The 20,440-nt window shown below is 41.7% G+C and overlaps 1 protein-coding gene across 2 annotated transcripts in view; it reads right to left on the bottom strand.

Moving 5' to 3' along the window:
* Positions 1-20,440, bottom strand: part of frs2a (fibroblast growth factor receptor substrate 2a) — a 113,269-nt gene that overhangs the window by 6,855 nt on the left and 85,974 nt on the right. For both annotated transcript variants that reach the window (XM_060839280.1, XM_060839281.1), the window contains exons 5-6: positions 13,827-13,985; positions 1,337-1,500 (exon numbers count right to left, since the gene is read on the bottom strand). In XM_060839280.1, coding sequence (XP_060695263.1) covers positions 1,337-1,500; positions 13,827-13,985 — 323 coding nt within the window. The remainder of the gene's footprint in view (positions 1-1,336; positions 1,501-13,826; positions 13,986-20,440) is intronic.

Genomic DNA, 20,440 nt, shown 5'->3' with positions numbered 1-20,440 from the left:
ACCTCGCCAAGACCTTCCCCACACCTCCACTTTCACCTGTAAACAACCACCAGACTTCAAACAGATCATTGTTTGTTGTAAACTGCCCAGCTTTCAGAACATAACCTTGTCACAGTAGACGCTGCAAGACGTGTCAGAATGTTGACATGGATACCACCATTGCGCATGGGGACACTTCCCACCGTGTACGCGGCAGGTACTCTTGCGATTCAGCCAACGTTGTCTATCCCATACGCTGCTGACAAGGATGCTCTGAGGAATGGTACATTAGTGAGACAAAGCAGAGGCTACAGCAATGGATGAATGGACACCACACAACAGAAAGAAGTGTTCCCTCCCAGGCAGAGAATACTTCAGCGGTCTGAAACATTCGACTTCAGACCTTTGGGGGATCGTCCTCCAAGGTGGACTTCAGGACAGGCAACAACAAAAAGTGGCTGAGCAGCAGCTGATAGCCAAGTTCAATACCCATGGGGATGGCCTCAACTGGGACCTTGGGTTCATGTCACACTACAGGTGACTCCATTGCACTATACACATACACGCACAGGCACACTCCTACAGACACACGCACACTCAGACCCTCTCTCATATGCTCACACATACATTCCACACTCTCACACGCACCTTCTCATAGACTAATACCCCTTTACACTCACACACACACACACACACACTCATAACAGCTCCCCCCACAACACACAGACACAGACATTTGTGGGGTGAATTTGTATTTGCAGAATTACATTTTACTTTGCTCAAAAATTGCATTAATCCATGTGAGATTCTACAAATACATTTTTTAGATTAGACTCGGCCTGACCTTTGTGGCACAAACAGTCTCACACAGGACACTTCACACCTTAAATGCATTATCTGAGCTGACATGACACCAATTGTTAAAGCTCACTTGAGAATGTAACTTCTAAAAACGTTTTGCGATTTGCATATCAAAGAACTGAAATCAACATGGTCATTCTAAAAGATGATAGACTTAAACAATCCAGGTCTTTTTTAACGTATAACTTCATTTACATCACACTGTAAACTTTTGGTAGAAATTGTGTGTCTTACGATCTTACACTACACAAACACCTGATGAAGCATCAGCACTCCGAAAGCTACTGCTTCCAAATAAACCTGTTGGACTATAACCTGGTGTTGTGATTTTTAAGAATTTCCATGTTTGCATGAGATCACCTGTCGACCGTTGAAACTCCACATTGCTTTTACAAGTGATTATTCTTGTGAAAAAAATTTACTTGCATAAATATACAAACACATTTTCTTCTTAACCATAAACTTATCTCAGGGAAAAATGTCACACTGTTCTTACCTGTTCCTCTGTAAGTATCAGAGGGTGAGTTGACTCCTCGTCCAATGAAGGCAATCGTGCACTACCTACAGATGGATGTCGTGTTGAAGGGTGAGAAGATCCATCTCCAAATGATGGATACCGAGGATATCCGTTCGGTAAACTTGGTTGAACAAAACCTGGAGCTGAAAAGAACGAAATACATATAATTGTAGAAAAATTGTAAACTTATTCAAATTACATTTTTACAGCATAAACCTTAATTTTAAAAGAATCCTGAAATATGTATGCCTTATGGAAGTTTTCACTGTTAAATGTGGCCTGTCACAAATATAAGTCCACTAACTTCAGCAGAACAGCTGTAGAAACCTGCAGATTGGAAATAGTGATTTCTAAGGTTACCAAGGACATTCCACTGAATTAAAGTGAACAAGTGGCAGAATCACCATACTTGATCAGAAATGTGACAGTTTCAATATTCAGTTGACAGCCTGATCAAAGAGAAAGCAGCAAGATGAAGTCTGCTGCAATCAATATTTGCATCAGAACAGCTAGTTACAAAAAAAATCAAAGGCAGTTTTTGATAATTATAACCACAAAGTTTTGCAAAACGCTAAGATTTTTAGAAAACTGCAACAGCAAATAGCTCTTGTTTCATGGTTTCTTTTTTATTTAGATATTCATGCCCACATTTAAAGTGGTTAGGGTATCCCAATTAATATTAAAATGTCTTCAACAATGAGAAAATGTTAACTAATTTCTACTAATTCTGTTTCTTAAGTTGACCCAAACAGACTATACACCTTGATCCTTTGACATTCTCTCCAATACACTCATATAGTCCATTATTAAGAATGCTACCCCACCTCCTGTTTGCCTGTCCTTAAAATAATAATCTAAATATTTAGTTTCCAATCTTGATTACTCTATAGATAGCTTTCTGTAATATTAATTAAATCATTACTTCAATTTGTGCTTTCAAATCATCAACTTGTGAATGTTGTGTGTATTCAGATAAAAGTATGTTTAAACCCACCTTTTTAATATTATTCTGCTCCTATTTTAATGTTTGCCTTTGCTCAATTTGTCTTCAAATTGAGCTACAACTTCCTATTACCAGTTTTACTACCCTCCAAAACGAGCTCCCTCAGATTCCTATCCCTTGACAATCTTGTTTAAATACCTCCCCCCCCCTCCAAAAGCAGCAGCAAATCTCCCTTTGAGGTCATTAGTTTCACTCCTCATAAGATTCAACACAGCCACCTGCCCTAGACTGGGTCATAAACTTGAAGCCCTCCATCCTCCAATTCTTACACCTTGCATTGAACTGCTCAGTACTTCCACTCCTATCCTCACTAGCATGTGGGACTGAGAGTAACCTTGAGATTACAACTTCTGAGGTTCTACTTTGTAAACTCCTCCCTAATTCCTTAAAATCTGTTTTCAAGCCTCAACCTAATGTGAGCCATGATCTCATTTTTTTTTGTTTATATTTTATTATTATTGTTTTTAAAATTTAATTTTTTTTATTTATTATTTTTATTTGTTCACTTTAAATCAAGAGAATGTCCTGCAGCTGCTTCACGACATTCTTGACTCTGACTTCGGTGAGGCAACACGACATCCTTAAGTATGGGATACCACATATTTAGCTCCGATTGCAGTCCTCTGAGCAACCATCGCCCTCACCAATATCCAAAACAGAAAATTGACCGTCTCAGGAGAACTCCTGCATCTCTTAGGAAATGTGTGACCACTGAAACATTGCTAACATGTTGTGATCACATTCCCAAATATGTTGTCCATGCAGTTCTTTGCCTGATGTATCACAGTGACTTCAACCACTGCTCAAATTCCAAGATGTGCAGGTGAGGACAATTCCTTAAGCTGCCTGCCTCTTTTACCAGTGTCCATCCACGACTTTCCACAAGTTACAGACTCTGCATTCCAAATTTGTCAAGCTGCTCTGCCACACCTTAACCTATTTATTATAAGAGCAATAGTTTGGACTCAAAAATTTAAATCTAAGCTTTATTTCAATATTATAAACATAAAAATAGTGGAGCATCAAAGTGATTTAGGGTCCAGGAACACAGGTAAGTGAAATGTAATTAGGTGCAATAAATAATCAAATACACCAGATCTAAAAGTTGAAGTTATAAATTGGAGAAAGGCCAATTTTGATGGTATTAGGCAAGAACGTTTGAAAGCTGATTGGGGGCAGATGTTCGTAGATAAAGATACCGCTGAAAAATGGGAAGCCTTCAGAAATGAGAAAACGAGAATCCAGATAAAGTATATTCCTGTTAGGTTGAAAGGAAAGGCTGGTAGATATAGGGAATGCTGGATGACTAAAGAAATCAAGGATTTGGTTAAGAAAAAGAAGGAAACATATGTCAGGTATAGACAGGATAGATCGAGTGAATCCTTAGAAGAGTATAAAGGCAGTAGGAATATACGTAAGAAGGAAATCAGGAGGGCATAAAGGAGACATGAGACAGCATCGGCAAATAGAATTAAGGAAAATCCAAAGGTTTTTTTTACAAATACAATAAAGACAAAAGGGTAACTAGGGAGAGAATAGGGCCCCTTAAAGATCAGCAAGGCGGCCTTTGTGTGAGCCGCAGAAAATGGGGGAGATACTAAATGAGTATTTTGCATCAGTATTTATTGTGAAAAAGGACATGAAAGATATAGACTATAGGGAAATAGATGGTGACACCTTGCAAAATGTCCTAATTACAGAGGAGGATGTGCTGGATGTCTTGAAACACATATAGTTGAATAAATCCCGAGGACCTGATCAGGTGTACCCAAGAACTCTGTGGGAAGCTAGAGAAGTGATTGCTGGGCCTCTTGCTGAGATATTTATGTCATCGATAGTCACAGGTGAGCTGCCGGAAGACTGGAGGTTGGCTAACATGGTGCCACTGTTTAAGAAGGGTGGCAAGGACAAGCCAGGTAACTACAGACCAGTGAGCCTGACATCGATCGTTGGCAAGTTGTTGGAGGGAGTCCTGAGGGACAGAATGTACATGTATTTGGAAAGGCAAGGACTGATTATGGATAGTCTCGATGGCTTTGTGCATGGAATCATGTCTCACAAACTTGATGGAGTTTTTTGAGAGAGTAACAAAGAGGATTGATGAGGGCAGAGTGGTAGATATGATTTATATGGACTTCAGTAAAAAGTTCGACAAGGTTCCCCATGTGAGATTGTTTAGCAAGGTTAGATCTCAATACAGGGAGAACTAGCCATTTGGATGTAGAACTGGCTCAAAGGTAGAAGACAGAAGGTGGTGGTTGAGGGTAGTTTTTCAGACTGGAGGCCTGTGACCAGTGGAGTGCCACAAGGATTGGTGCTGGGTCCTCCACATTTTGTCATTTACAATAATGATTTGGATGCGAGCATAAGAGGTACAGTTAGTAAGTTTGCAGATGATACCAAAATTGGAGGTGTAGTGGTCAGCGAAGAGGGTTACCTCAGTTTACAAAAAGATCTTGACCAGATGGGCCAATTGGCTGAGAAGTGGCAGATGGAGTTTAATTCAGATAAATGCGAGGTGCTGCATTTTGGGAAAGCAAATCTTAGCAGGACCTATACACTTAATGGTAAGGTCCTAGGGAGTGTTGCTGAACAGAGAGACCTCGGAGTGCAGGTTCATAGCTTGTTGAAAGTGGAGTCGCAGGTAGAAAGGATAGTGAAGGCGGCATTTGGTATGCTTTCTTTTATTGGTCAGAGTATTGAGTATAGGAGTGGGGAGGTCATGTTGCGGCTGTACATTGGTCAGGCCACTGTTGGAATATTGCATGCAATTCTGGTCTCCTTCCTATCGGAAAGATGTTGTGAAACCCGAAAGGGTTCAGAAAAGATTTACAAGGATGTTGCCAGGGTTGGAGGAATTGAGCTATAGGGAGAAGCTGAACAGCCTGGGGCTGTATTCCCTGAAGCGTCGGAGGCTGAGGGGTGACCTTATAGGGGTTTACAAACTTATGAGGTGCATGGATAGGGTAAATAGACAAAATCTTTTTCCCTTGAGTTGGGGAGTCCAGAACTAGAGAGCATAGGTTTAGGGTGAGATGGGAAAGATATAAAAGAGACCTGAGGGGCAACTTTTTCAGGCAGAGAGTGGTACGTGTATGGAATAGGAAGGGTTTGGAGGGATGTGGGCCGGGTGCTGGCAGGTGGGACTAGATTGGGTTGGGATATCTGGTCGGCATGGACGGGTTGGACTGAAGGGTCTGTTTCTATGCTGTACATCTCTATGACTCTATATGCTGCTTAACCCAACAATGTTGCTGGTTTTGTCAAACTGTTGATAGTCCCAGAATTAAATTTAATATTGTCAGCATTTGCAGTACTTTGCTTTTATTCTTCAGTTCTCGTGCAACCACTAACTACAGTCCAAACTCAGAAAATTCAATCAGCAATGAACAGTCAGCAGGAGTTGCTGCAAGGTAGTGTTAGGTAACATACACCGCTGTTTATGCAAATCTATGATCAGTGGAAGATGAGAGACAAACCAGGAGACCATTGGTTAATCAAGTGTGATGGCAACAGTAGGATGAATGACGACCTTAGCAGTAATTGTGCTGAGATAGAGCTGAAATGGGTTGTGTTCTGGAGATGGCAGGAGCTAGTTTATGTGGTGGAGAAAATATGGGATCAGCAGCTAGCTTAGGGTAGGATAGGATTTCAACATGTTTGCACTGCATCAAACAGTGAGTGACAAGAGAAATGGAATTGTTAGCAAGGATGTCATGTTTGTGGTGAGATCTGAAACAGGGGCTTCAAAATTAATGAAGTTATAAGAGACCCTTTGTCTTCAAAAATAAGCTCAGAAAGCACGGAGTAAGTTAATATCAACATGCAAAATGGTCCAGTTTATTCATCAAATATGTTAGATTCAACTGTTGCAAGTTGCCTGTTGGAGTAAGCCAGTCAATGCTTTGAGCCTGTTTCACACACAATCAGGTAATAGCTAATCCAGGTCCTAACTTCATCCACACATCTTGGCACCATATCCCCTGATGTAATTGTCTAGCAAAAGTCAATCCGTCTCAGATTTAGTTAAACCTTTGTTGCAGACTATATAATAGGATATTAAGAGCAATCATCTGAAGCTTGGTCAGTTCCGTTAGTTTAATGAGTATTTTACAGGAGGGGGAGAGGTTCAGAAAAACATTTTAGAGCTCTGGTCTAGGTAGCTGTAGGCACAATCGACATTGTTGGAACAACTAAAATCAGGAATGCTCATTAGACAGGCTAGTGAAGAAGGCATTTGGTATGCTTACCTTCATTAGTCAGTGCATTAAGTATCGGAGTTAGGAAGTCATGTTGCGGCTGCACAGGACATTGGTGAGGCTACTTTTAGACTGCTGTGTTCAATTCTGGTCTATTTGCTATAGGAAAGATGTTGGTAAACTTTAAAGGATTCAGAAAAGATTCACAAAGATGTTCCCGAAATTGGAGGATTGGAGCAATAGGAAGAGGCTGAATAGGCCAGGGCTTTTTTGTCCCCTGACACATCCGAGGCAGCTAAGTGACCTTAGAGGGGTTTATGATGTCATGAGAGGCAGGGATAGGGTAAATAGCTGAGATCTTTTTCTCAGGGTAGGGAGTCTACAACTGGAGGGTAAAGTTTTAATGTGAGAGGGAAAAGATTTAGAGGGGATCTGAGAGTCAAATTTTTCACATACATATGTGGAACAAGATGCTAGAGGAAGTGGTGGAAGCTGGTACAATTACAACCTTTTAAAAAGCATCTGGATAGGTACATGAATAGGGAGGATTTAGAGGGATATGGGCTAAATACTGGTAAATCATTTGAGGATAGCTGGTCAGCGTGGACGAATTAGACTGAAGGATCTGTTTCCATGCTCAATAACTCCAAAATAAAAGGCCAGAATTATAGGAGTGTAGAGATCTTCAATGGTTGTAGGACTGAATGAGTTTACAGAGGTAGCAAAAGACAAGGCCACAGAGAAATTCGAAACTAAGAAGAAGAGTTTTAAAATTGAGACATTGCTAAAGCAGGATCAGCAATCAGGTGAATTGAGCTCTGCTGAGAGGTCAGATACTGGTCAAAGCACAGCAGGTTAGGCAGCATCTCAGGAATAGAGAATTCAACGTTTCGAGCATAAGCCCTTCATCAGGATGAAGGGCTTATGCTCGAAACGTTGAATTCTCTATTCCTGAGATGCTGCCTAACCTGCTGTGCTTTGACCAGCAACACATTTGCAGCTGTGATCTCCAGCATCTGCAGACCTCATTTTTTACTGAGAGGTCAGATACTACAGTTTGATGAGGTGAAGCTTGTGGATGATGAAAGTTAGGAAACTGGGTGGGAGAGAGTTTAAATATTCAAGTCTTAAGATAACAAAGACATGAATGAGGTCTCAGCAGCAGACAAGCTGAAACACAGATGGACTAATGCCATGTTACTAAGATAAAAACTGTGGTCTTGAGTGGGTGCAAATATGCATTGAGAGACTCTTCTCAGGTTTAAATGTGACACCAATGTAGTGAATAGTCTATTTCATCTTAGACAGTTGCCAAGGAAGGAATGGAGTCCATAGTTAGACAATGGGACCAAAGGTGATAGCTTCAATCTTCCCATTGTTTAGTTAGATTAAATTTCTGCTTATCCATGCTGTGTGCTGTGTACAATTTAGAGACTGGATAAGGTGGATCAATAGTGGTGTGAGTTAGAAGTGGACATGATCAGTATGTCTATGGAGCTCGGTATGTTTCCAGATGATTTCACTGAGGGTAGCAAATAAATTTGATAAAAGCCAAAGATAAGTCCTTGTGAGGATGCCAAAGGTAAGTTTGGAGACTGGAAAAGAAGCCAAGTACGAGCTATTTCCTGAACACAATTCAGAATTGATAAAATTGGAACCTTATGAATGGAGTCCCATCCAGTTGATAGTTGGAAGGTGTTGGAGCAGAATGTTACAGCTGACAATATTAAAGGCTGAAGATTGAGAAGGGTCATAGAGTCATAGAGATGTACAGCACGGAAACAGACCCTTCGATCCAACCCGTCCATGCCTTCCAGATATCCCAATCCAATCTAGTCCCACCTGTCAGCACCCGGGCTATATCCCTCCAAACCCTTCCTATTCATATACCCATCCAGATGCCTCCTAAATGTTGCAATTGTACCAGCCTCCACCACTTCCACTGGCAGCTCATTCCATACACGTACCACCCTCTGTGTGAAAAGGTTGCCTCTTAGGTCTCTTTAATATCTTTTCCCTCTCACCCTAAACCTATGCCCCTCAGCCTCCGACACTCCAGGGAAAACAGCCCCAGCCTATTCAGCCTCTCCCTGTAGCTCAGATCCTCCTACCCTGGCAATATCCTTGTAAATCTTTTCTGAACACTTTCAGGTTTCACAACATCTTTCGGATAGGAAGGAGACCAGAATTGCACGCAATATTCCAACAGTGGCCTGATCAATGTCCTGTAGAGCCGCAACATGACCTCCCCACTCCTATACTCAATACTCTGACCAATAAAAGAAAGCATACCAAATATCGCCTTCACTATCCTATATATCTGCGACTCCACTTTCAATGAGCTATGAATCTACACTCCAAGGTCTCTTTGTTCAGCAACACTCCCTAGGACCTTACCATTAAGTGTATAAGTCCTGCTAAGATTTGCTTTCCCAAAATGCAACACCTCGCATTTATCTGAATTAAACCCCATCTGTCCCATCTCAGACCATTGGCCCACCTGGTCAAGATCCTGTTGTAATCTGAGGTAACCCTCTTCACTGTCCACTACACCTCCAATTTTGGTATCATCTGCAAACTTACTAACTGTACCTCTTATGCATGCATCCAAATCATTTTTATGGTTTCTAAATGGTGAGAAAATTAGTAAAGCCAAAGTACAAAGGGATCTGGGAGTGCTAATCGAGGATTCTCTAAAGGTAAACATGCAGGTTGAGTCCGTGATTAAGAAAGCGAATGCAATGTTGTCTCTTATCTCAAGAGGGTTGGAATATAAAAGCAGAGATGTGCTACTGAGACTTTATAAAGCTCTGGTTAGGCCCCATTTGGAGTACTGTGTCCAGTTTTGGTCCCAACACCTCAGGAAGGACATACTGGCACTGGAACGTGTCCAGCGGAGATTCACACGGATGATCCCTGGAATGGAAGGTCTAGCATATGAGGAACGGCTGAGGATCCTGGGATTATATTCATTGGAGTTTAGAAGATTAAGGGGAGACTTAATAGAGATGTACAAGATAATACATGGCTTGGAAAGGGTGGACGCTAGGAAATTGTTTCCATTAGGTGAGGAGACTAGGACCCGTGGACACAGCCTTAAAATTAGAGGGGGTCAATTCAGAACAGAAATGCGGAGACATTTCTTCAGCCAGAGAGTGGTGGACCTGTGGAATTCATTGCCACAGGGTGCAGTGGAGGCCGGGACGCTAAATGTCTTCAAGGCCGAGATTGATAGATTCTTGTTGTCTCGAGGAATTAAGGGCTACGGGGAGAATGTTGGTAAGTGGAGTTGAAATGCCCATCAGCCATGATTGAGTGGCGGAGTGGACTCGATGGGCCAAATGGCCTTACTTCCACTCCAATGTCTTATGGTCTTATTTATGTAAATGACAAAAAGTAAAGGACCCAGCACCAATCCTTGTGGCACTCCACTGATCACAAGCCTCCAGTCTGAAAAACAACCCTCCACCACCACCCTCTGTCTTCTATCTTTGAGCTAGTTCTGTATCCAAATGGCTAGTTCTCCCTGTATTCCATGAGATCTAACCTTGCTAATCAGTCTCCTATGGGGAACCTTGTCAAACGCCTTACTGAAGTCCATATAGCTCACATTTACTACTCTGCCCTCATCAATCCTCTTTGTTACTTCTTCAGAAAACTCAATCAAGTTTGTGAGACACGATTTCCCACGCACAAAGCCATGTTGACTATCCCTAATCAGTCCTTGCCTTTCCAAATACATGTACATCCGGTCCCTCAGGACTCCCTCCAACAACTTGCCAACGATCGACGTCAGGCTCACCGGTCTATAGTTCCCTGGCTTGTCTTTACCACCCTTCTTAAACAGTGGCACCATGTTTGCCAACCTTCAGTCTTCCGGCACCTCACCTGTGACTATCGATGATACAAATCTCAGCAAGAGGCCCAGCAATCACTTCTCTAGCTTCCCACAGAGTTCTCGGGTACACCTGATCAGGTCCTGGGGATTTATCCACCTTGAACCGTTTCAAGACATCCAGCAGTTCCTCCTCTGTAATCTGGACATTTTGCAAGATGTCACCATCTATTTCCCTACAGTCTATATCTTCCATATCCTTTTCCACAGTAAATACTGATGCAAAATATTCATTTACTATCTCCTCCATTTTCTGTGGCTCCACACAAAGGCTGCTTTGCTGATCTTTGAGGGGCCCTATTCTCTCCCTAGTTACCCTTTTGTCCTTAATATATTTGTAAAAACCCTTTGGATTCTCCTTAATTCTATTTGCCAAAGCTATCTCATGTCCCCATTTTGCTCTCCTGATTTCCCTCTTAAGTATACTCCTACATCTTTTATACTCTTCTAAGGATTCACTCGATCTATCCTATCTGTACCTGACATACGCTTCCTTCTTTTTCTTAACCAAATCCTAAATTTCTTTAGTCATCCAGCATTCCCTATACCTACCAGCCTTCCCTTTCATCCTGACAGGAATATACTTTCTCTGGATTCTTGTTATCTCATTTCTGAAGGCTTCCCATTTTCCAACTGTCCCTTTACCTGCAAACATCTGCCCCGAAATCAGTTTTCAAAAGTTCTTGCCTAATACTGTCAAAATTGGCCTTTCTCCAATTTAGAACTTCAACTTTTCGATCTGCTCTATCCTTTTCCATCACTATTTTAAAACAAATAGAATTATGGTCGCTGGCCCCAAAGTGCTCCCCCAGACACCCCAGTCACCTGCCCTGCCTTATTTCCCAAGAGTAGGTCAAGTTTTGCACCTTCTCTAGTAGGTACATCCACATACTGAATCAGAAAATGTTCTTGTACATACTTGAGAAATTCCTCTCCATCTAAACCCTTAACACTATGGCAGTCCCAGTCGATGTTTGGAAAGTTAAAATCCCCTACCATAACCACCCTATTATTCCTACAGATAGCAGAGATCTCCTTACAAGTTTGTTTCTCAATTTCCTTCTGACTATTGGGGGGTCTATAATACAATCCCAATAAGGTGATCACCCCTTTCTTATTTCTCAGTTCCGCCCAAATAACTTCCCTGGATGTATTTCCGGGAATATCCTCCCTCAGCACAGCTGTAATGCTATCCCTTATCAAAAATGCCACTCCCCTCCTCTCTTGCCTCCCTTTCTATCCTTCCTGTCGCATTTGTATCCTGGAACATTAAGCTGCCAGTCCTGCTCATCCCTGAGCCATGTTTCTGTAATTGCTATGATATCCCAGTCCCACGTTCATAACCACACCCTGAGTTCATCTGCCTTCCCTGTTAGGCCCCTTGCATTTAAATAAATGCAGTTTAATTTATTAGTCCTACCTTGTCCCTGCCTGCTCTGACTCAATTCTGTTCTCAGCTGTACCTGTCTCAGATTGATCTCTTTCCTCACTATCGCCCTGGGTCCAATACCCCCCATCCCAATCTTACTAGTTTAAATCCTCCCAAGCAATTCTAGCAAAGCCCCCTGCCAGTATATTCCTGCCCTCACTAGCTCGTAGCACTGGGAGTGATCCAGATATTACTACCCTTGAGGACCTCCTTTTTAAATTTCTGCCTAATTCTCTGTAATCTCCCTTCAGAATCTCAACATTTTCCCTTCCAATGTCGTTGGTTCCAATGTGGACAATGACTTCCTGCTGGCCCCTCTCCCCCGTGAGAACATTCTGCATCCTCTCTGAGACATCCTTGATCCTGGCATCAGGGAAACAACACACCATTCTGCTTTTTCTCTGCTGGCCACAGAAACGTCTGTCTGTACCTCTGACTACAGAATCCCCTCACTCAATTGATCTCTTGGAAGTTGACTTACCCCTCGTTGCATGAGAGCCAGTCTCAATACCAGAAACTTGGCTGTTTGTGCTACGTTCCCTCAAGAATCCATCACCCCCTACATTTTCCAAAACAGCATACCTGTTTGAAATGGGTATATCCACAAAAGACTCCTGCACTAGCTGCCTACCTCTCTTACCCTTCCTGGAGTTAACCAATCTATGTGACTGTATCTGAGACTTTCCCCCTCCCTATAACTGCCATCCATCACATACTGTTGCTGTTGCAAATTCCTCATCGCTTCTATCTGTCTCTCCAACCAATCCACTTGATCTGATGAGATTCACATCCAACAGCATTTACAGCAGATATAATCTGCAATAACCCTTAAACTCTCTTTAAACTCCCACATCTGCCAAGAAGCACATATCACTGCAAAGGCCATTTTTGCTCCTTCACAATCTAAAGACCCAGAAAATAACACCGTCTTATTCCTCTACAAACACTGCCCCAGGTTAAATTAATAGCTATGGCTTATATTTTAAGTTTAATCAAGAGACTTATCTCCAAAAATATATAATCAACAAAGAACCCACTGCACTCACTACTGCAGCCTCTCTCTTGGACAGTTAACTTATCTGATTCTGTGCTGTGAACTTCGCCCAACAGTTCCTCCAAGGTTAGTTGTGAATTTCACTGTTTGTTAATTTTCCCAGATGCACTCCGGTGTCCAGCAATACACGAATTCAAACAGGAAAGGTGGTAACTGTGCAGGTTCTCTCTCTCTCTCTCCTGCACTGTCCTCACCATGTGCTTCCTTTGTCTGCTCTGCTCCCTGTTAAAATTGCTGTTGTTTTGACTTTTTTTCCAAAGTTCCAAAACAATGCAACAGCATATAAAACAGTAATTGCTGCTCCTGGAATTCAAGGAAATCACCTCCAACACCTAAAATACCTAAAAAAAAAGCAGCTCTTACAAGCAGAAATTTTTCCTGTCCTCCATCTTGGATTACCCAGAATTTGTATCTGAAATTGTGAATTTTCAAGTTTACTGGTACAAACCTGATATAATAAAGTCAAGATGTAGATGCGGGACTGGATCATTTGGCTACCTGCATCTTCTTAACTATGCAAGATCGTGGCTAATCATGGCCTCAACTCCACCTTTTTGTCAGTCTCCCATAATCCTTCACTCCTGCTAAAGAAAGGCCTAACTCACCCTGCATGTTTCAATATGATCAACTATCATTCTTCTACACTCCAATGAGTGTATGTCCAATTTTACACTATTTGACATCCCTTCCTGGCTAGTTGATTTGTGGTTTTAATTTTAATAAGTAAACATTACCTCCAGTTGGGAGGTTAATCACTGGAGAAAACCTTTTGGTTTTGAATAACACTGAGGATGATTTCATGGTAAGAAAATCTTTAAACTCTTGGCCTTCAAGGTGAAGCTGTCTGCTACAATAAGTATATTTGCACAAAAATATTAAGAATACTCACTGGTAGGTGTCCGTGGAGTTCTCGGAATATCTAATTCATTTTGTGGTTCATTTCTTTCTACAACTGGCTCTTCCACTACACTTATACTGTTCGACTGCATGATGTCCTGAAGCAAGTTGAAAATCTCTTCTGCTCGTGGACATTTGAAAGCAAAGATGCCTAAAGAACAATGGATAAACATTAGAGATCTAACATGCAAATAATACAAGACATTTTGAAAGCTCTGACAAATTTGACATGTGCACTGCTATATGTTTTTAAATTGACATTTTTACAAGTGTAATAAAAGTACAAATTTATATATCAATTTTAATATAACAAAATATTGCAAGTTTCGCAGGATTCTTCTAAAACAAAGTATGATACTCTGCGTCATAAAAAGATATTTAGATAGCTAACAAAATTCTTGGTCACAGTGGTAAATTTTGAGATATGTGCAGAGAGGAAAAGCGTGATAGAGAAGGAGAGATGTTTGGTGCATATCCCAGATACCGAAGACATGGCTAACAAAGGTGGAACAATTAAAGTCAAGGATGTACAAGAGCCAGAATTAGATATACACAAATATTTTGAGAGTTATAGGGCTTAAGTAGCTGACAGGGATAGGGAGGAACAAGGTTGTACAGTGATTTGAAAACAATTATGAAAATTTTAAAATCATGATATTGATGTCAATGGTGCAATTGTGTTTTACGATGTACAAAACATCCTCCCTCCCTTAAAGGTATTGAATCCATGCTGGAGTTATGGCTTCCAAGGTCTCTGCTGACTGTCTTAGCATTTTACCCAAGTGGCCATTATTCTTTCGAGACTTGAGATAGAGAGCTGGCAGATTACTCATCCTATGCGGTTCTCTGGCCAGGAATCTTTTCAGCAGACAGAGTCCTAGAAATGCACAGCACGGAAACAGACTCTTTGGTCCAACTCATCCATTCTGACCAGATATACTAAATTAATGTATCCTATTTGCCAGCACTTGGCCCATACCCCTGTCAACCCTTCCTATTCATGTACTGATCCATTTGCCTTTTAAATGGTAGCCATGATGTGGAGGTGCCAATGTTGGACTGGGGCGGACAAAGTTTAAAATCACACAACATCAGATTATAGTCCACCAGTTTATTTGGAAATAGCATGATCATTCTAGAAGATGGAAGACTAAATTTATTTAATATTACATTCCATAGACACTGCAATCCTGTTGCTATAAAGTCTGTGTCTTATGGTTCTGCTCCACAACCACCTGAAGAAGCAGCAATTTGAAAGCTAGTGCTTCCAAATAAACCTGTTGGACTATAACCCGGTGTTGTGTGATTTTTAACTCTTAAACATTGTAATTGTAGTAGCCTCCACCACTTCCTCGAGCAGCTCATTTTAGACACACACCGAAATCAGGATTAGTCCAACCCCATCCCAGTGTCACCAAAGCAAATTAAAGCAACCCAACTGAGAGTCCAATAACACAGCACAGACCACAAATCAAGTCTTTGTAATCCATATAGCTCAGCTATCTACTGGGTAAACAATAAACCACTATAGAGAACCACATGCAGACTTTTACTGGTGTATTTAATAATTAACATAAAACACAGTGCGAGGTTTAAGGGACAAAAAAAAAACTCACAAAATTGGAAGAAAAAACCCACAAATTTTATGATACTATGGAGGGATGGGGTTTGCGATCAGTGGCTGGACATTTCTGTTCATAGAGACATACAATTGATCTGAGAAATTACATACAGTAAAGGCAGGCACTAATATTAGCCATCTCCCCAGCATTGTGCCTCTTTGCAATGAACAGCAGAGGGAGCTTCACTTACCACTACATGTACAGAAAGAAACCCTGTAACGTCCACCTTTCCCAGCATTTTGATTTATCCTTCCATTGTAAGCATTAAGTCAGAGTCAACATTGTTAATTCAATTATTAAATGCTAGAAATGATTATTTTCTTAAACACCAAGACTAGATCATGACTCTTATGTGCAGAATAAGTTTCATATACTTTTACTACAGAAACACCAACGAGCATGTAAATTCATGCAAGATGCTACTGAATGAAAAACATGCAGTGCAGGAGAACCAAATTGCAAAAGTCAAACATCAAAATGCATTTGTATATAGTTTAATTTCTCTGAAATGCTTCAAGCTGACTCAAACAATTAGAATTTAAAGTCACCTGTACTCAAGTACAGAAGTATACTAGTAGTGAAAAATGTACAATATCGCCAATCCCAGTGCCATCTTCGGTACAAAAGTACCTAGGTACAAAATCTTAAGCACAAAGTAGAAAGATAAAGAGTTCCTTTATGAAAAGTTGTGTTTCCTTGAAAAAGGTTAACAAATGAAACAAATACAGAAAGATAAATAATTTCTATTACAAAATTAAGCTGTTCATGTCTGTCAGAACACAACTTTGCAGCATCCCCAGAAAAAACGCGTGTTTCAACAGCTAACAGATAAGAAACAGATATGATCAGTCACAAGACAATCTTGCCTTTAAACAACATATAGAAACGTTGATGTGCTGCTATAAAGCTTTGGTCTAATATGTTGAATTTCCTCATGCACACAAACTAATGTAGATTTGAAGGATCAAATGACAAACCAAGATGATATTCGACTGTTACATTCAGTTATGAGACAGCACCACTTGGGCAATCGTAATAGGTTCATGGTTCGTCAAACATAAACAGCTTTTGACGTAAACGGATTACTGATCTAACTCTAATTATGACATCTCAAACATTTCATTCATATTGCTTAGAAGTTAATGGTCCAAATAGGTTTGCCTCCAATGTGCCAGCAAAATGTTTAAAACTGTCTACTGTCAAGTGGCTCCCAAAAAAGGTAGTGCTGGCACGTTAGGGAGCAAACCTATTTGGACCAATTAGGTTTCCTACATAGGTATTAAAAAGAAAGAGATCAACCAGCTAACTTGTTTTCATCAGATTTGCCAAGGCACATCCCCAAGAATCAGCCAGAGTGTCTGGTGCCTATTTCATCCCATTAAAACAGGCAGTGTTTACATGTTACTCTTCTTTGCAGGGAACTGTAATGCAAGTGTGCCACTCTGATAATCAAATCTACAAGTTGCTTAGGCGAATCTGAAAGCAAACTAGAACAATCCATCTAAAGAAAATATTTATTGTAACAGTGTAAAACTGACTTAATTGGTCATACATAACCTATAAAATGTTACATAAATCAAGGTAATAGATTGCGTCCGGATTGCAATATTACTAGTAAAATTCACCATTGTCCTAAGGAAGGAAGGGGGGGACGGGGAGGGAAGGAAGGAGGGAGGGAGAAAGTGCGAGCATGCGCGAGAGACAGAGAGAGGGAGAGAAAACGCGAGAGAGGGAGAGAATGCGAGAGAGAGAGAACGCGAGAAAGAGAGAGACAGCTTATGAGATGGGAGCATGAGAGAGACCGAGAGTGAGGGAGGGGGAGAGAGAACGAGAGTGAGGGAGGGGGAGAGAGAACGAGAGTGAGCATGAGAGAAAGCGAGAGCGAGCATGAGAGAGCGCTGAGAGCGAGAGTGAGCACGGGAGCGCGAGAGAGAGCAAGAGCACGAGAGAGCGAGCGAGAGAGAGCAAGCATGAGAGAAAGTGAGAGCAAGTGAGGGCGAGCGTGTGAGAGAATAGAGAGCGAGAGTGAGCGAGAGCAAGTGAGGGCGAGCGTGTGTGTGAGAGAGTGAGAGTGAGCGTGAGAGAGAGCGAGAGAGAGCGAGAGTGAGTGTGAGAGAGAGCGAGAGTGAGCGTGAGAGAGCGAGAGTGAGCGTGAGAGAGAGCGAGAGTGAGCGTGAGAGAGCGAGAGTGAGCGTGAGAGAGAGCGAAAGTGAGCGTGAGAGAGAGCGAGAGTGAGCGTGAGAGTGAGTGTGAGAGTGAGCGTGAGAGAGAGCGAGAGTGAGCGTGAGAGAGAGCGTGAAAGAAAGCGAGAGTGAGCGTGAGAAAGAGCAAGAGAGAGAGGGTGAGAGAGAGCGAGAGTGAGCGTGAGAGTGAGTGTGAGAGTGAGCGTGAGAGAGAGCGAGAGTGAGCGTGAGAGAGAGCGTGAAAGAAAGCGAGAGTGAGCGTGAGAAAGAGCAAGAGAGAGAGCGTGAGAGAGAGCGAGAGTGAGCATGAGAGAGAGCAAGAGTGAACGTGAGAGAGAGCGATAGCAAGTGAGGGCGAGAGTGAGCATGAGAGAGAGCGTGAGAGAGCGCGAGAGCGAGCGTGAGGGAGCGAGCACGAGCGTGAGGGAGAGCGAGAGCAAAAGCGAGAATGAGCGTGAGAGAACACAAGCGTGAGAGAGAGTGCGAGCGTGAGAGAGCGCGAGCGTGAGAGAGAGCGCGAGAGAGCGCGAGCGTGAGCGCGCGTGTGTGAGAGAGCGAGCAAGAGCGAGCATGAGTGAGCGAGCGAGCGCGAGTGTGAGAGAGCGCGAGTGTGAGCATGAGAAAGAGCGAGAGTGAGTGTGAGAGTGAGCGTGAAAGTGAAAGCGAGAGCGAGCGAGAATGAGCGTGAGAGAGAGTGAGAGAGAGAGAGAGCGAGAGAGAGAGAGAGAGAAAGAGAAAGAGAGCGTGCGAGAGAACGAGAGATGACCGGTGGTAGTTTAACCTGAGGGTCACCAAGCCTCAGGCAAGGTTGAGAAGGTGGGACCTTCGTGGTAATCTCAAGCCCATATGGGAACTGAACCCACGCTAAATAACCTTTCCCAAATTTCTGAGCACAAACACTTTGAATTAAAACACCAACTAATACTAATGTTCAGCCTAATCATGCCATAATTATTTCTCCCAATGGTAGTATCATAACCCAGTTTCAAATTACACAATAAACCTTGTGCTTGAAGTATGTTTATCCCTGCTTTCCAACTTGCTAATTTTAGTGACTGTAAGTACAAAATCAACACAAGCATACTATGTATAATTTTAAAATTGAGACTCACTATATATCTCTTTGTCCAGTTCCATTCATCCAATCTTTAAGATTGAGTTCTTCATTCAATGTACAGTGCCATGAAAAATAAACTATTCACAATCTGAACATCCTCATTCGTTGTGTAAACAATACCCTTAGGCTTATGAGGTCGAAAAGTGATATGCTGGCAAAGGACAGCAGGTCAGGCAGCATGTGAGGAGCAGGAGAGTCAACATTTTGGGCAGAAGCTCTTCATCGATTCATTCCTGCTGAAGGGCTTATCCCTGAAACATCAACTTTCCTGCTCCTCGGCTGCTGCCGGACCTGCTGTGTTTTCCCAGTGTCTCACTATTCGACTCTGGTCTTCAGCATCTCCAGTCCTCACTTTCAGTGTCTGAGGAAGTCAATCTACCAAATTTCTAACCTAAGGCTTTTCTACGTAAATAGAATAGATTCACTGCCTACATAGGGCCTTACCACTAAGTACCATCTAAACGGACAGACACTCCAGTTCTACCCCTTCTCGACCTGCCAATTTTAATGGTACAGTGAAGGATAGAGTATTCATGACTTGGACTTTTGAAAAAACAGCCAAGTTCTCTCAAACCGAAAACTTAATGATTGGTTAACACAATTTTGATGCTAGATTTAGAAAAAAGTTTTGGCCAGAGAACTGGACAAACTCCTTCTTCTTCGAATAATGTCACAGGATACTGACACAGCACCAAAATATGCAAATGGCATTAAAGTTTAAAGTGTCAGCTGAAAGACACCATCACCAGCAATCCCTCACTGTTCCTTTAATTGTGTTTAATTCCTGATTAGAATTTGGACTAAGGATGATAACTGGATGACAGCCTTAGGGTGACCTAGCACATCAAACATTTTCAGGAAAATTAAATATTAGAACAAAATACATTTTAACTCTGCATGAAATTGAGAACTTCTATTTTTCGCTCCCATAATTGTAATTATACAACAATGTACAAACCAAAAAAAATCTTAAATAGCTCTCAGAATAGTTTTCCAAATGCAAGTATGATTGGTAAAACTGAGTGACCTCAGATCAGGAGGTTCCTTAGCCTGTGCTGAGTTAGTTCATTGCAATAAGGCACAAAAATAGCCCTCGACTCTCCACATTTGGGAGTGTTATTATTGCCAGGAACACAAAAAATACAAGAGATCCAACTTCACATCATTATCAGTGGTCCTTTCTTAAAGTGCTGATGTAGGATAACATCTTGATCACTTCAAAAACAAAATCTAAGATACCCAGTCTATGCAATAAATGACAATCATTATTTTAATGCTTTCTATGTTGGATGGAATACCATTATTTAAATATAACATACAAGATTCTTAGAGGTCTTGACAGGGTCGATGCAGAAAGGTTGTTTCCCCTGTAGGAGAGTCATATGTGAGAAAAAAGCATCACATATTCATAACAGAGATGGGGAGCAACTTTTTCTCTCAGGGGTTTGTGAGTCTGTGCAAATCTGTGCTGTTGAGACTTGATCATTAAGTATACTCAAGGCTAAAAAAGATTTTTAATCTTCAAGGGATTCAAAGATGAAGGACAAGGCAGGAAAGTGGAATTAGGAACTATCAGAGCAGTCACTGTCTCAATGAATGGCAGAGCAGACCAGAATGGCTGACTAGCCTATTTCTGCTTCTACGTTTTATGGCCTTACTATCAAACCAACGAGCACCAGAAGGA

This window comes from Hemiscyllium ocellatum, chromosome 19, assembly GCF_020745735.1.
Source record: "Hemiscyllium ocellatum isolate sHemOce1 chromosome 19, sHemOce1.pat.X.cur, whole genome shotgun sequence".
NCBI lineage: Eukaryota > Metazoa > Chordata > Chondrichthyes > Orectolobiformes > Hemiscylliidae > Hemiscyllium > Hemiscyllium ocellatum.
This window is presented reverse-complemented; position numbering and strand designations above follow the sequence as displayed.